The 14,103-nt window shown below is 35.4% G+C and overlaps 1 protein-coding gene across 1 annotated transcript; it reads left to right on the plus strand.

Moving 5' to 3' along the window:
* The first annotated feature begins 1,504 nt into the window (after positions 1-1,504).
* On the plus strand, positions 1,505-10,131 carry LOC100797545 (nicotinate phosphoribosyltransferase 2). Its single transcript, XM_014769897.2, has 13 exons — positions 1,505-1,624; positions 1,725-1,859; positions 1,955-2,016; positions 2,383-2,458; positions 3,211-3,312; positions 4,537-4,644; positions 5,432-5,490; positions 6,245-6,419; positions 8,212-8,346; positions 8,440-8,538; positions 9,143-9,251; positions 9,704-9,816; positions 9,894-10,131. Exons 1-13 carry the CDS (start codon positions 1,601-1,603, stop codon positions 9,969-9,971), a joined length of 1,275 nt encoding a protein of 424 aa, XP_014625383.1. The 5' UTR covers positions 1,505-1,600; the 3' UTR covers positions 9,972-10,131.
* The last annotated feature ends 3,972 nt before the right edge of the window (positions 10,132-14,103 follow it).

Raw genomic sequence — 14,103 nt, forward strand, 5'->3', positions numbered from 1 at the left:
GCTGAGTTTTGGTAAAACACTACCTTTCATGTGTCTATTGGGAAGACTCCGTTCGAGGTGGTATATGGGAGGCAACCTCCTGCATTGTTAAGATTTTTGTCTAATGAGACTAAGGTGGCTGTTGTGGCATTGGAGTTGAGTGAAAGAGATGAGGCTTTGAATCAACTTAAACTCCACTTGCTCAAAGCTCAGGAACAAATGACAAGGTATGCTAACAAGAAGAGGAGGGACTTGTGTTTTGAAGTTGGAGAATGGGTCTTTTTGAAACTTAGACCCCATAGACAACAATCAGTGGTTAAAAGAATTCATCAGAAACTCGCTACAAGATTCTATGGACCTTTCCAGGTGGCGGATAAGATGGGCGAAGTAGCTTACAGGTTGAAACTTCCATCAACATCTAGAATTCATCTAGTTTTTCATGTGTCATTACTTAAGCGAGCTGTTGGGAACTATCAGGTACAGGGAGAGTTACCTAAAGATTTGGAAGTGACTGAGGAGACTGATGTGTACCCAGACAAGGTGTTGGGTTCAAGAGTCATAATACAAGGGGATAATGAGGTTCAGCAGGCCTTGATACAATGGAAAAATAAGGCTTTAGAGGATGTGACATGGGAGGATAATGAAGTCTTGTGTTGCCAGTTTCCAGAATTTTGCCTTGAGGACAAGGCATTGTCTAAGGAGGTGGGAGTTGATAGAAATGTGATTAGTGAAGTGGGGCCTAGGCCAAGGGTGTGGAGAGTTTATACTAGGAAAAAGACAAAAGGAATGAAAGATGATGACGTGGCTGTGAACGCTTGAGAGTGGCTATAGATAGCTATTGCTGGAAGGGAATAATCAGGAAGGAATTCAGTTAGGATTTGGTGGGGTCGCCTCTGGGTGATTTGGGAGCACTGCGTGCTTGGGAATTGGTTGCTATTACCAGTTTGTTATTTTTCTTTTTTTCTGCTCTTTTCTTCCTGTAATTGTGGATCTCACAGCAATACCATTACAGTTTCATTACTCATATTACACTGTTGTATCCATTTTATCACTATTTTTGTGCATTAAGACCCATCATATTGTTACAACAACTTCCTCATTTTGTTTTATGGTGGTGGTGAGTTTGCGGATTTAAATGCAAAGATTTGAAGTTTCCCTCTATCATGATATTAGGTGTAACACTATTCTCAATAAAAGGAAATGATGTCGGTATAAAGGAAGTGGGAATTTTTTATCATTAATGTCAACTGTATCAACACTTTCAACTAGATGACGTTGAAAATAACTAGGAAATGTAAATAATAAAGAGTTGAAGCTTATTGTCAAAGGGGAACTTGTCTTCCTTTTACAATGTTGTTATGGGTTTCTTTTTAAAAACAGAATTGGATCAAATCAAAACCTGAAATAAATATGGCTGGTGATATTGGGTATGCTGTGATTCTGTGAAAAATTTAATGCTGCTGACATTTATATTTAGACTTTCACTGCAAAATATTCTGACTTAATAATAATCAATTAAATCTAGGATGGATTCCTTGACTACCTAAGAGGACTCGACTGCTCTGATGTTGAGGTGTATGCTATTCCTGAGGGAACAGTTGTTTTTCCCAAGGTTCCCCTGATGAGAGTTGAAGGCCCAGTTGCTGTGAGTACTTGCTCACCATTAACTACGCTCTTTTAATACTGATCTTTCAAAGATGACCTAGTTTTTAGATTAAATTGACTTTCATATATTTACTGTTCAGGTTGTTCAATTGCTGGAAACACCTTTTGTGAATCTAATTAATTATGCATCTTTAGTTTCTACTAATGCTGCAAGGCATCGTAATGTTGCTGGAAAATCCAAAACTCTACTTGAGTTTGGATTACGAAGGGCTCAGGTTACAAAGTCTTTTAAAATACATTTTGATTAGTAAATTTTGGAAGAACTGACCTTCTTTGATATTCATTAAAAGAAATTCATATTTTTATGTAGGGGCCTGATGGTGGAGTAGGAGCATCCAAGTACTGCTATATTGGTGGATTTGATGCAACAAGGTATTATCACTGTTCTAAGTTTGACTCCACACAGATGGGTGATGCAAGTATATAAAGTTTTATAAATTTTTGTTTTGGAAAGAACCCATAGTTTGCTATTCCTTTTCAATGTCATTTGCACAGCTGTTTCTGAATTTTTGTCGTTGCAATTGCACTTGCTAATTTGTTATATTGAAGTATTAAATTAAATTTAAAAGTAAACTAGATGCAGATGACCATACTACTAATAGATGGCCTACACAAGCTCCCTTGTACTCATTCCTTGGCTTTTTTTTTTTTTTTGGTTTTGTGAATTTGTTGCTTCTGACCTTTGCTTTTGTGTAACTTGGCTGTTTCATAATTTGCCTTTTTCATGTGTGCCAACAGCAATGTTGCAGCAGGAAAGTTATTCGGGATACCCCTTCGTGGTACTCATTCCCATGCCTTTGTTAGTTCATACATGGTGCGTAACCAATTTACTGAAATTTGTTGCATATTTGGTTTATGTAAAGGATTTGCAATAAGTTGTCATTTGTAAATTATAATACAGCTTCCCTATATAGTTGAAAGGACAGAGTTTCTGTTTAATCTATCCTTTCAACATGTCTAAAGGCACAAAATTGTATTTGATTGTTTGTAGTCGCTGTTTTTGACAAGCATAGTTGGAAATTTGTCCTGGAAGAATTCAAGGGACTGCTGTGAAATTCAGTGGAAATACAGTTAAGTCATAAAATTAAAATCAGTGTAGTTCGTTCATACATTTATGAACCTCATAAGGATTCAAGATGGAGTGTGACAGTTGCAACTGTAGAATTCCGAGGGATTAGATGAAATTTATCCTATTAATTTTTCAAAATAATATGTAGTCCGACCCCATTTGAGTGTTTGCCTTTGACGAAAAGAAACTATGAAACACTATGGTAGGTCCCCTAAAAGCAGTGGTCCATTGCACAAGACTCCCCACCTAGGGGTGGGGTTGGGGTCTAGGGAGTGTAGTTGTACACAGCCTTTCCCCTGTAAATAGAGACATTGTTTCCTGAACCGCGGTGATTTCTAGATCCACTTTTTTATAAAATGGAGCTTCAGTCCAAAAGCTGGCTTGTAAATTCTAGCTGCCTTTATGTGATTTCTGCTGTTTGTGTTATTGCAATTTATATGGCTTGAAGCAAATGAGGCACTATCTGTTATATTTCCTTTGCTTACTTTTTTGTGCAGAGCCTTGATGAGATTACAGACAGGTCACTTAACAGAAAAGATGGTTCAAGTACGTGTGATGATTTTGTCAGTCTCGTTCAAACATGGTTGAACAAAATTCAGGTGCCAGAATACAAACATTTACATCCTTAATGTTGTTTTTCTGCTGTGGTTCTTAACTACCTCCTGTTTCTGTTTTTTGCTGTGTTTGTGTCTGTGGGAGAACTTGGTGGTTTAGATAACACTTCATCCTTATGCAATAACCCTTTTGAAAGATTTTTTCTTCCTTCTCTGTGAAGACCCTAAAGTAGTTTTTTCTACTTAGGTAATTCCTGAGACTGAAATGGATATATTGAAAGCTGAATCTCAATGTAGTAAAGCTCCACATATTAAATGTTTATGCCTGGGTCTTTAATGCAAACCTTGATGTTTCTAGCACACAAAAATTTGAAGCTCATGAGTACTGGCACATACACGAGTGATGTTCTAGCGAATCACTAATAAGTGTAACTAGTCATTTGCATTTCAATGTCATGAAAGCTGGAAGCCTTGGTTTGTGCTTCTCAAATAAAGAAGGCTTACACTAGAGTGAAAGGAAATATAGAAGAAAGAGGATTGCTAGTGACACATTCTTTCTCACACTCACTTTGTTATTGGTTGAAATTCATTGAAAACTACAAAATTAAGAGAGAATCATTAAATGAGAAGTGGGACCCTGTAAGATTTATGATTTCCAAAAAATTTTAGCTAATATTAGACAGTGCATTCAAAAGAGTGTGTCTACAGAGTGTGTTGCTAGCATTTCTGTAGAAGGAAACTCCAGAAGGTTGCATGAATGCATGGCAATCTATTTAGAATAGAAAGACAGAATCAAAGACAAGGATAATCAGCTTTTATATTTTTATCTGCAAATTTTTTCTGCTAAATATTTTTGCTTTCAAGGTTGATTCTGTCGTCTACATAGGTGTTTGGTCACATACAGCACATTTGGTGTGGGTCAACCAAGAACTTGGACACCAAGCAAACAATTTTTTTTTTGTTATGCAATGCTCTGACAGGTTAAAAGGACATAGTAATAGAATAGTAACTGTTTGAGATTTTCAATAAAAAAAATACCTGTGCTTTTGCTTAAATGCTAATATGGTAAAGGACAAAGGTATTTTAGATCATGATTATTTCATGTGGTCTAATCTTTTCCTCACTTTCTGGAAAAATCAAAATTGAATAAATATTTCATGCCAATGCTATTAATGATAAGTATGATTCTGTTGTATGTTTATCTTTTTCACTCTTACAAAATCAAAGATGGATTTGCCAGTGAATATACTATGTGTTTCCTTTCTGCAGTTATCAAATGGTGTTTTTGGTGAGACCAATCAAAGTGAGTTGGCTGCATTCACATCATATGCTTTGGCATTTCCTGATGGTTTTCTTGCCCTCGTAGATACATATGATGTAAGTATACTTTGTATTTCTTAAACAGCCATCATTTATGGTCTTGGCATCATTTTAACCAGAAATGTCCACTGATTGTAGGTAAAGTAAATCTTGCTTATCCCTCGTTTATGTCTATGTCTTGTGAACTAGTTTGGGTTTCTTGATGAAAATGCTAAGATTAACAATATAAATGGAAGATGTTAAAAACTAAAAATAATGAGAATCAATTCTTGTGCAATCTTTTAACAATTTGACTTTAAGACATAAATGATAGGGTATTTACATAACTGGGAAGATGAGTGAACCATTGTGTGCTTATAAATCTGTGTCTAGGTATTGGGAGGTACCCCCCCCTCCCCCATTTGGCCTTGATCTAAGGATCTGCATAGCATTAAGTTGCAAATTATTAAAAGATGGAGATGCATAAAACACAAACCACATACATGAATCATCTCCTTGTACATGAATCATCTCCTTGTACAACAGAGTCCGGGATACTGAAACTTGGTGATTTGTGTGATAAATCATACCTTAAGGTCTATACATGATGTGATACCTATTTTACTGTTGAATATTGCGACACTCATTGCCCTCCAACTTCCGCTTGCCAATCATTCTATTGTATATGCTAACATTGAAAGTATGCTAAATTTTGCAATTGAGCGAACTGTTAGATCCAGTTATTATGTCATCTGGCAAATGTCATTCTGTCTAGTGCTGAATTTGCTTTACTATGGGTTCATTCAGTATTTTTTACTTTTGTTCGGCTATTTCTTCTGTTGATTACATTTGCTTATGTTGACAGGTTATGAGAAGTGGAATCCCTAATTTCTGTGCAGTTGCATTAGCTCTCAGTGATTTAGGGTATGTCAGGAAGTATTTCATGTTATTATTATCACTTGATTATAAGTTTTACACTAGTATGAAACTTTTTGTGGTTAATGTTCCCAGTTGTTTTTTAGTTGGTCGGGATACAATTTGTTTTTTCAAATGAATGAAAAATGATATTTTGTGGTGGTATCTGCATAGATTTTCTTAGAGGAATTAATAGCTATAGTAACTACCAGTGTCTAGTAGTATGGATGTAATGGCAATCTCCATAATGATGTTGATTAGGATGTACTGGATGTTGTATATGAACTCGCAGTGCAGTTGGTTACTTAGTTGGATTTTTTTTTTAGGATTACTGCAAACTTTCCTGAAAATGTTATTCAATGCTTCTGTGTAGTGCTTCCTCAATTATTAGCTAAAATGCTGTTTTTTGCAGTTCCTTAGTTTTCTTTTATACAGTCTGCATTATGTTGTTGCAAATATCTTGTTTGTTGAGAAGCCTTTATACATTGCAATTTTCTTTTGGTGAATTCTTTTCTTTCTTTTTGGAGAATAATGTTAGATTATATTTGTACTATAATAATGCTATTTTCAATTTTGCATCAGCCTGTTGTTAATTTACTGTAGTATCTCTTCTTACTTGCATTATGTGGTATGACTAATAAAATATTACTTTTTGCTTGAACTAGTCTCCCAGTACCCTGCTCATCCCCTTAAAAACAACACTATCATTGTCAAAGAATCACTGAATTTCATTCATTGCTGAGCTTCATGATGTCCTGTGCAGATACAAAGCAGTTGGCATTAGATTGGACTCTGGTGACCTTGCATACTTGTCTTGTGAGGTCAGGAAGTTCTTTTACTCTATTGAGAATGAATTTGGAGTGCCTGGATTTGGGAAGTTGCAAATCACTGCTAGTAATGATCTTAATGAGGAAACATTAGATGCTTTAAACAAACAGGTAATTACTAAGTGCAAACTGGAACATGTTATCTCTTATAGAAATTGACCAGTGCCTGTTTGCTGTTTGCATAGGTGTGTGCACACATTGTTTAATTTCTGTATCGCATAAAAATTCTTTTATAGAAATTATTGTACATGATTTGCTGGTTTATACTTTATACAAATTTTAGTTGTTAATTTCTTACACATTCATTTGCTTATGCTAAAGGATTGCAGTTTTGGTGTTTAAAAATATCTCCTATATAAAATTCGGATCCTAAAATGGTTGGATAGTTATTGTAATATTTCCTGTTCTATAATTATAACAAAATGTAATTGTTAGAAAAGTGGATAGTTTAGTTATGTAATTTAGTAATTATTAAAAATGTCAGGAATACGAAACTAACAACATGCTTGCGTTAGTTCACTGATATGCATACCCCTGAAATCTGTCGTATTTTTGTTATGCATTGCCTTCAAAATAGCAGTTTTGTGGGATACATGTACATCATATTAATTCTGGTTTGTCGGTTTGTAATTTTCCATATACATGTAACATGGTTTCCTACCATGATTGGGATAACATTAATTGTTTAGTTTATTTTGGTGCTGTAAAAAGAAATAACAACATAATTTTACCGGCTGAAGTCACAATCTTAATTTCCAAAAATATTTTATATTACTAAAAGATCTATAAACTCAGGTTAATTTAAACAACCCAAGGTTATTTAACCATAGGGCCTTGCAGTTGTTTATTGAAGGGGTAGCCATCACTGAGATTGAGGATTTATAATTAAAGTTTTATAAAGAATTAAAAAGGAATTTAAATTAAGGAGGAGGAAGCTGAGGTGTATGAGGCCTAGCTCCAAGGTATGATTTGGCTACTGGCAGAGTGTAGTAGGAACACTGTAAATTATCTCGTCTGCCTCCTGGTACTTTGGCTACCAAGCCAGTCTTTGGAAGGAGTGTAATCAGCATGGAGCTTTCAAAAGTCCATAATAGTTTTCCAAGGGGATCTGAATAGAAATTGGTAATTGAAGGGGATGTGAATCATCGCATTCAAGCAGGATGGATGAAATGGAGAAAAGCATCGGGGGTGTTATGTGATGCAAAGGTACCAATCAAGCTAAAGGGAAAGTTTTATCGGACTGCGGTAAGACCGGCGATTTTGTACGGAACAGAATGTTGGGCGGTCAAGAGCCAACATGAGAATAAAGTAGGTGTAGCGGAGATGAGGATGTTGCGGTGGATGTGTGATAAGACTCGACAGGATAAAATTAGAAACGAAGCTATTAGAGAGAGGGTTGGAGTAGCGCCTATTGTAGAGAAGATGGTGGAAAATAGACTTAGGTGGTTTGGGCATGTAGAGAGAAGACCGGTAGACTCTGTAGTGAGGAGAGTAGACCAGATGGAGAGAAGACAAACAATTCGAGGCAGAGGAAGACCCAAAAAGACTATAAGAGAGGTTATAAAAAAGGATCTCGAAATTAATGGTTTGGATAGAAGTATGGTACTTGATAGAACATTATGGCGGAAGTTGATCCATGTAGCCGACCCCACCTAGTGGGATAAGGCGTTGTTGTTGTTGTTGTTGTTGTTTTGTTCTCATTGTCATAGAACATATTTACATCATGTTGGAACCCCTTCCACAAAAATTGTAGATTTATTTTGTGTGTATTTCAGGGTGTGTGTTGGGGTTTAAATGAAAACTCCACAGCTTTATTTATGTTGATCTTGACATAAGGGTAAAATTTATACAAGGATGTGTAGTTTTTTGCCATTCTTTTTTATTTATTGCATTTTCTCTACAGGGACATGAGGTTGATGCCTTTGGAATTGGTACATATCTAGTTACATGTTATGCTCAAGCTGCTTTAGGTGTTGTCTTCAAGCTGGTTGAAATAAATAATCAGCCTCGTATCAAACTTTCTGAAGATGTATCAAAGGTTTGAACATTCAAAACTTCACAGGATAATGTAATCATCTGATTTGTAATTTGATTATTTTTTATTATTTTCTCTTTCTTTATCTATATTTAGGTCTCTATTCCATGTAAAAAGTGCTGCTATAGATTGTATGGGAAAGAAGGTTATCCCCTGGTGGACATAATGACTGGAGAAAATGAGCCCTCTCCAAAGGTATTATTTTGACTTAGTTTGTCTGACACTATATATATATATATATATATATATTTTTTTTTTCAATGTTATGCACTGCTGCCCCAGTCGGGGTTGAGGATGTCAGTAAGTGCTATTATGTATGTTTTCACCAGCATCCCAAGTTGGGGATTCTGGCCAATCAAATTTCTTTTTTAGGATGGTCTCCTTGGAGTAGTATTAACTATTAAGTCAGTAAAGACTCTCATGCTTTGGTTTAAGCATGTAATTGATTTAGTATTTAACTAAGCATTGTAGTAATTATTCTCAGGCACCCTGATGAAGTGCCTTAAACCGGGGTTTCCCTCGAGGGTGAGCTTGATATGTGCACTGAGTAATGTAGATGCAACTATTGATAGAACCCCCAATATTGCTGTTCTGAAAAATTTGGCCATATTCAATTGCTATTCTTTATCCCATTTTAAAATAAATCCAAATAAGGGACACAGCCTTGCACCATTCTCTCATTGCTCTTACTTTGTCAAGTTTCCAGCATCTTGGCTTGTCTGTCTTGCCTCCAAGCAAGTTGCTTCTGTGTAGTATACAAATGAAGGCATAAAAAATTCTTTTATCATTATTTTTGTAGGTGGGAGAAAGAATCCTGTGCCGTCATCCCTTCCAAGAATCCAAGAGAGCATATGTGGTGCCACAGCGTGTTGAGGAGCTTCTGAGGTGTTACTGGTCTGGGAGTACAGGTGAGAACTAACTATCAACAATCATGGAGATCACTAGTAGCTTATTGATATCATTAAAAACCTAAGTTTGTTTGCCTAGGGGAGAGGAAACTGCTACATCGTTTTTATAAGTACAATCCCATGATTCATTATTAACCAACTTATTTTTTTATAGTCCATTATCAACCAACTGTATAATTTGGTTGTAGCTTTTGAACCTGCCACACTAACCCTTACTACCCCTTTAAACTAAGAAAAGGAATTTATTGTCTCATCTGTTAATGCTATGGCTGCAAAATGTATTATTTTAAGTTCCTGCATGAAATGATCGTGTCATCTGGAAACTAGGTTGCACTCAGGAATATAGAAAGTCGCTTACCAGCATTTATCTGCAATTCATATATTCACTGCATGCAGCTCATGACTGTCAGTTTAGTTTTTCTAAGTAATAACCTGCTTATTCTTTTCTGAAGATATTAAGAAAGATACTTTACCAGCTCTAAGAGATATTAGAGAGCGATGCATCAATCAACTTGAGCAAATGCGACCTGACCACATGAGGAGACTTAACCCAACTCCATATAAGGTCACAGTTAAACCTCTCTCTAAACTACTCTATTGTTTTCGTCTTGAATGATTTTGATATTTTTTAATTATGAGCAGGTTAGTGTTAGTGCAAAATTATACGACTTCATTCATTTCCTGTGGCTCAATGAGGCACCAGTTGGGGAGCTACAGTAAGGCAAATGTGCTTTCGGAGTTCAGAACCCAATGGGTTGGGAAAAAAAAAGTTCAGTTCAGCGGAAATTTTTCCATACAGTATTTTTTTATCAGCATTTCTCCATACAGTATAGATGCATTCAATGTGTTTTGATTGTTTTTCAAAATAAATGATTCTGTATATTGGTGTTGGTGGAACCATTATTCTTTGAACATCCTTACCCTTTATCACATTGCTATGCAGTCCTTGATTAAATTAGTTAAACTTCATACGTGCATTCAACAGATCTATCAATGTGAATGTTTTTTCTTCTTGAAGGAGTAATTGCGGGCATTTTGTCTACTAAGTTTAAGCATGTATAACATCTTGTGAATCATGTTTTAAGTCGTCCGTGAAAATAAATCTTAAAGCAAGTTTACTGGCCTGAAGAAAAAAAACAGTCTATTACACCCTAGAAATGCTAATCCCTCCGAAAATATCCAGCCGAAAGAGTGGCCGAACCACTCAAAGTTAACACTTGTTAAGTCACTCAAAAGCTTTTGATTTTTTTTCCATTTCCAAACTTACCCTTCTTTCCATTCAACAACGCACAATTAGAGATAGTGAGGCACAACCCAAAAGACTTGTTTCATATCATCCCATGAAAATCGCTTAAATGACACGACTTCACCTTTCTAAAATTGCACAAGCTAAGAACTCTTCTACTTCTCACTCAACGACTTATTCGGTGAGATTCTGCCAAAGATATCCCACCTCCACCTTGTCATCTCTGACGACATTTGCGGCCCAATCCTCACCCAACTCGTGAAATTAACCCATCCTCTCATGCTAATGTTAGAGAACAACACCTTCTTTGTCCATGTCCTTGACATTCCCGCTTCTCTCCTTAACCTCATCGAACTCTATGTCAGAACAACGATGTTTATTCACTCATAATACCATTAGATAGGACCAAATTAATCTCTTGGGTACAAATTGTTGTCTTTGGCAAATAATAAATTGAAGACCAAATCGAAGGATCAAGTTTTGATTCATTTGTCCTTTCGTGCGTTTTCCTACTTGGAGTTAATTGCAATGTAATTTGTTAACAACTATACTTAGAAGAGATGGAATAATTGATGGAAAACAAGAGTTCGAGATTCAATGACTTATGGTTTTTTACAACAATGGAGAGAGCATGAGTAGAATTCGTAGGATAAAAAATATTGGGCAAGGATAAAAAATGTGTAGAATAATGATGATGTGCGTCAAAGCAAGCAATTTTGTGAAAAAAGTTGGATTCAATTGAAATCTCCGTGGAACAAGATCCACCCTCCAATTCAAAAGTTTAACGGGTGCTATAAACAAGTAGATAAACATAGGAGAAGTGGAAGTTCAAAGAAAGATGTTTTGGTTGAAGCTCATATGATTTACTCACAGGATACATGTAAAAAATTTGAGGTTGAGCATGCTTGGTCGTTGCTGAAAGATCAACCAAAATTCGACGCAAAATTTATGTGAAAGTGTTAAAAAAGAACAAAAGTTTCTGCTAGTTGAAATTACTCGTCATTTTTTTAACTTAGAGACACCCATTGAAGTTGAAGAATATGATAAAAAGTAACAAAAAGGAAGAGCAAAGGAAAAGAAACTTCTAACACTGTCGATTTATCTGGCATAGAAAATGTAATGAAGGACAAAAATGTGAACACATCAAAACTTATTCAGTTAAAGGAGACACAGGGAAGGTGTATGCAAGAACATGAATGACATATAGAGTATGAAATCCTCATGAAGGATACATCCAACATGTCCGAACAACAACACCAAGACCACGAAAAGTATTGTGACCATATTAGGAAAAAACTAGGATGTTAAATGTTTAGTTCTTATGTATGAATGTTATGCTAATGTTGTGTTTTAAATTTAATTTTATCCGTGTAGGTCATTGTTGTGTGTTAAATTCAAAATTTTATGTTGTAAAACTAGCTATTGCAAAACTAGCCATTGGAAAACTAGCCGTTATCAAACTACCTATTATGAATGAAGCTATATAAATGTCCAATGTTTCATCATTCTCACATCTTCTCATACAAAATACACAATATTTCTCTCTTATTTCAAACACTTCAGTTACCATATAATGGATCCCAACATCGATTTAGATGAGGTTTTGGATCAAATGATAGATGAGGAATTGGAAGGCAACACTGAAGAAATCATTAGGTTGATACTTGAGAGGTAACAACAATTACATGGCAACACCACTAGGCATTGACAAAGAAAAAGAGTGGTACATCGAAATTGTGAAGAAGGTCATGATCGATTGTTTAATGACTATTTCTCAGCAAATCCTGTGTACATAGATATTTAGTTCTGAAGAAGGTTTCGTATGCGAAGGCATGTGTTTCTTCGAATTGTAGATGCACTTAACAATCATGATGAGTACTTTTAAATGAGGGTCGATGCACTGCATCGAAAAGGTCTATCTCTATTGCACAAGTGCACAACTGCTCTTCGTATATTGGCTTATGGCTCACATGCTGATAATGTGGATGAATATGTTCGAATTGGTGAAACAAATGCAGTGGAATGCTTAAAGTGATTTGTATTAGGCATTTGCGCCATATTTGGGAATGAGTACTTGAGGAGACCAAATAATGAAGACACCGAACAACTATTACAAATGGGAGCGATACACGGATTTTTAGGTATGTTAGGTTCCATTGATTGTATGCTGGGAGTGGAAAAATTGTCTAGTTGCATGGAAAGATCAATTTTGTGTAGGTGATCATCGCAACCCAACAATCATTCTTGAAGTCGTTGCATCACAAGACTTGTGGATTTGACATGCATTTTTTGGCACCAAGAGTTCAAATAATGACATTACTATATTAAATGGATCTAACATGTTTGATGAAGTTTTGTTAGGACGTGTGCTCGCAATGAATAGAACCCAAAATAATATAGGATACTATTTAGTGGATGACATTTATCCAAACTTTGCTACATTTGTGAAGACCATCTCAATGCCACAAGGAGAAAAACGAAAATTATTTGCTCAACGACAAGAATTGGCAAGAAAGGATGTAGAACGGGTGTTCAGAGTGCTCCAATCTCGATTTGTTATTATATATGATCCGACACATTTTTGGGATACTAGTAAAACAAAGAATATCATCTATGCATGCATCATATTGCATAACATGATTGTTGAGCATGAATGTGACACATATCAAAATAATATTGATTATGATAGTATAGGTAATAACACGTCAACATTCGAAGTATCTTTAGGTGTTCACCCTAGTATCAGATCAACTCCAAAGAAGAGTAGAGGTTCATGACAAACAAAAACATCGCCAACTTCAAGCAGATTTAGTCGAACATATTTGGGAATGTTTCGGAAATGAAAATAACTAATTAATTTTGCAATATTTTTTATTTTTCATCTTTATGTTTTTCATTTCAATGTCATCGTGTTTAATTATCTATTATTATATAAAAATGTATTTTTTATTGTTACACATTTCCTTTCAATGTTATGTAATTTTTATTATTTTTAATTGATATTTAATAATTAAGTAAATTACACCCGCACCCCTGTGTTTCTTTCAAATTATACCCGACACCCGTCTTTTTTTGCATCCTACGAAAAACTCCTTATTTGTTTAGCTCAATTTACACTCAGACCCCCTCCCTCCTAAACACCGTTTAATAATTCAACAAAAAGTAGGCAAATGTTGGTCACATGACTTTTAATGAAAATTTATGTCTAAAATACCTTCATCTTCTTCCTTTTAACTCCATAAAAAATATGTTACCATTTTTAACATGAAAATATTTTAACACTCTTTCTTCTTTTTCTTTTTTCTCTAATCGGACGTGAACCCAACTTTTTGTTGGACGTAAACCCACCTTGCTAGTATGCATGTCTTAACACCCTTCCTTCTTTATAGTTCAATTTTTTTTGTGCGTGTTGGGTCGTTTGATTGTTGCGTTTTTGTTAGACGTGTTCCCAATAATGTCTATTGATTGAATATGGTCCTTTGCTTCAAATTTTAGTCTTTTGCTCCTGCATTTGTGTTTTTAACTCCTTTCTTTGAAATATTTATTTATGACGACCAGGCGTTTGATATAATGTCTCAATCAAAAGCCGCATCTTCTTCAAGTACT

Source organism: Glycine max, chromosome 17 (genome assembly GCF_000004515.6).
Source record: "Glycine max cultivar Williams 82 chromosome 17, Glycine_max_v4.0, whole genome shotgun sequence".
Classification (NCBI taxonomy): Eukaryota; Viridiplantae; Streptophyta; class Magnoliopsida; order Fabales; family Fabaceae; genus Glycine; species Glycine max.

Excerpts from the sequence above, each read along its gene's own strand:
- LOC100797545 (XM_014769897.2), top strand. The coding sequence starts at position 1,601 with ATGAGAGTTGAAGGCCCAGTTGCT. Across the intron at positions 3,313-4,536 it reads CATGGTTGAACAAAATTCAG|TTATCAAATGGTGTTTTTGG; the intron begins GTGCCAGAATAC and ends TCCTTTCTGCAG. Across the intron at positions 6,420-8,211 it reads TAGATGCTTTAAACAAACAG|GGACATGAGGTTGATGCCTT; the intron begins GTAATTACTAAG and ends TTTTCTCTACAG.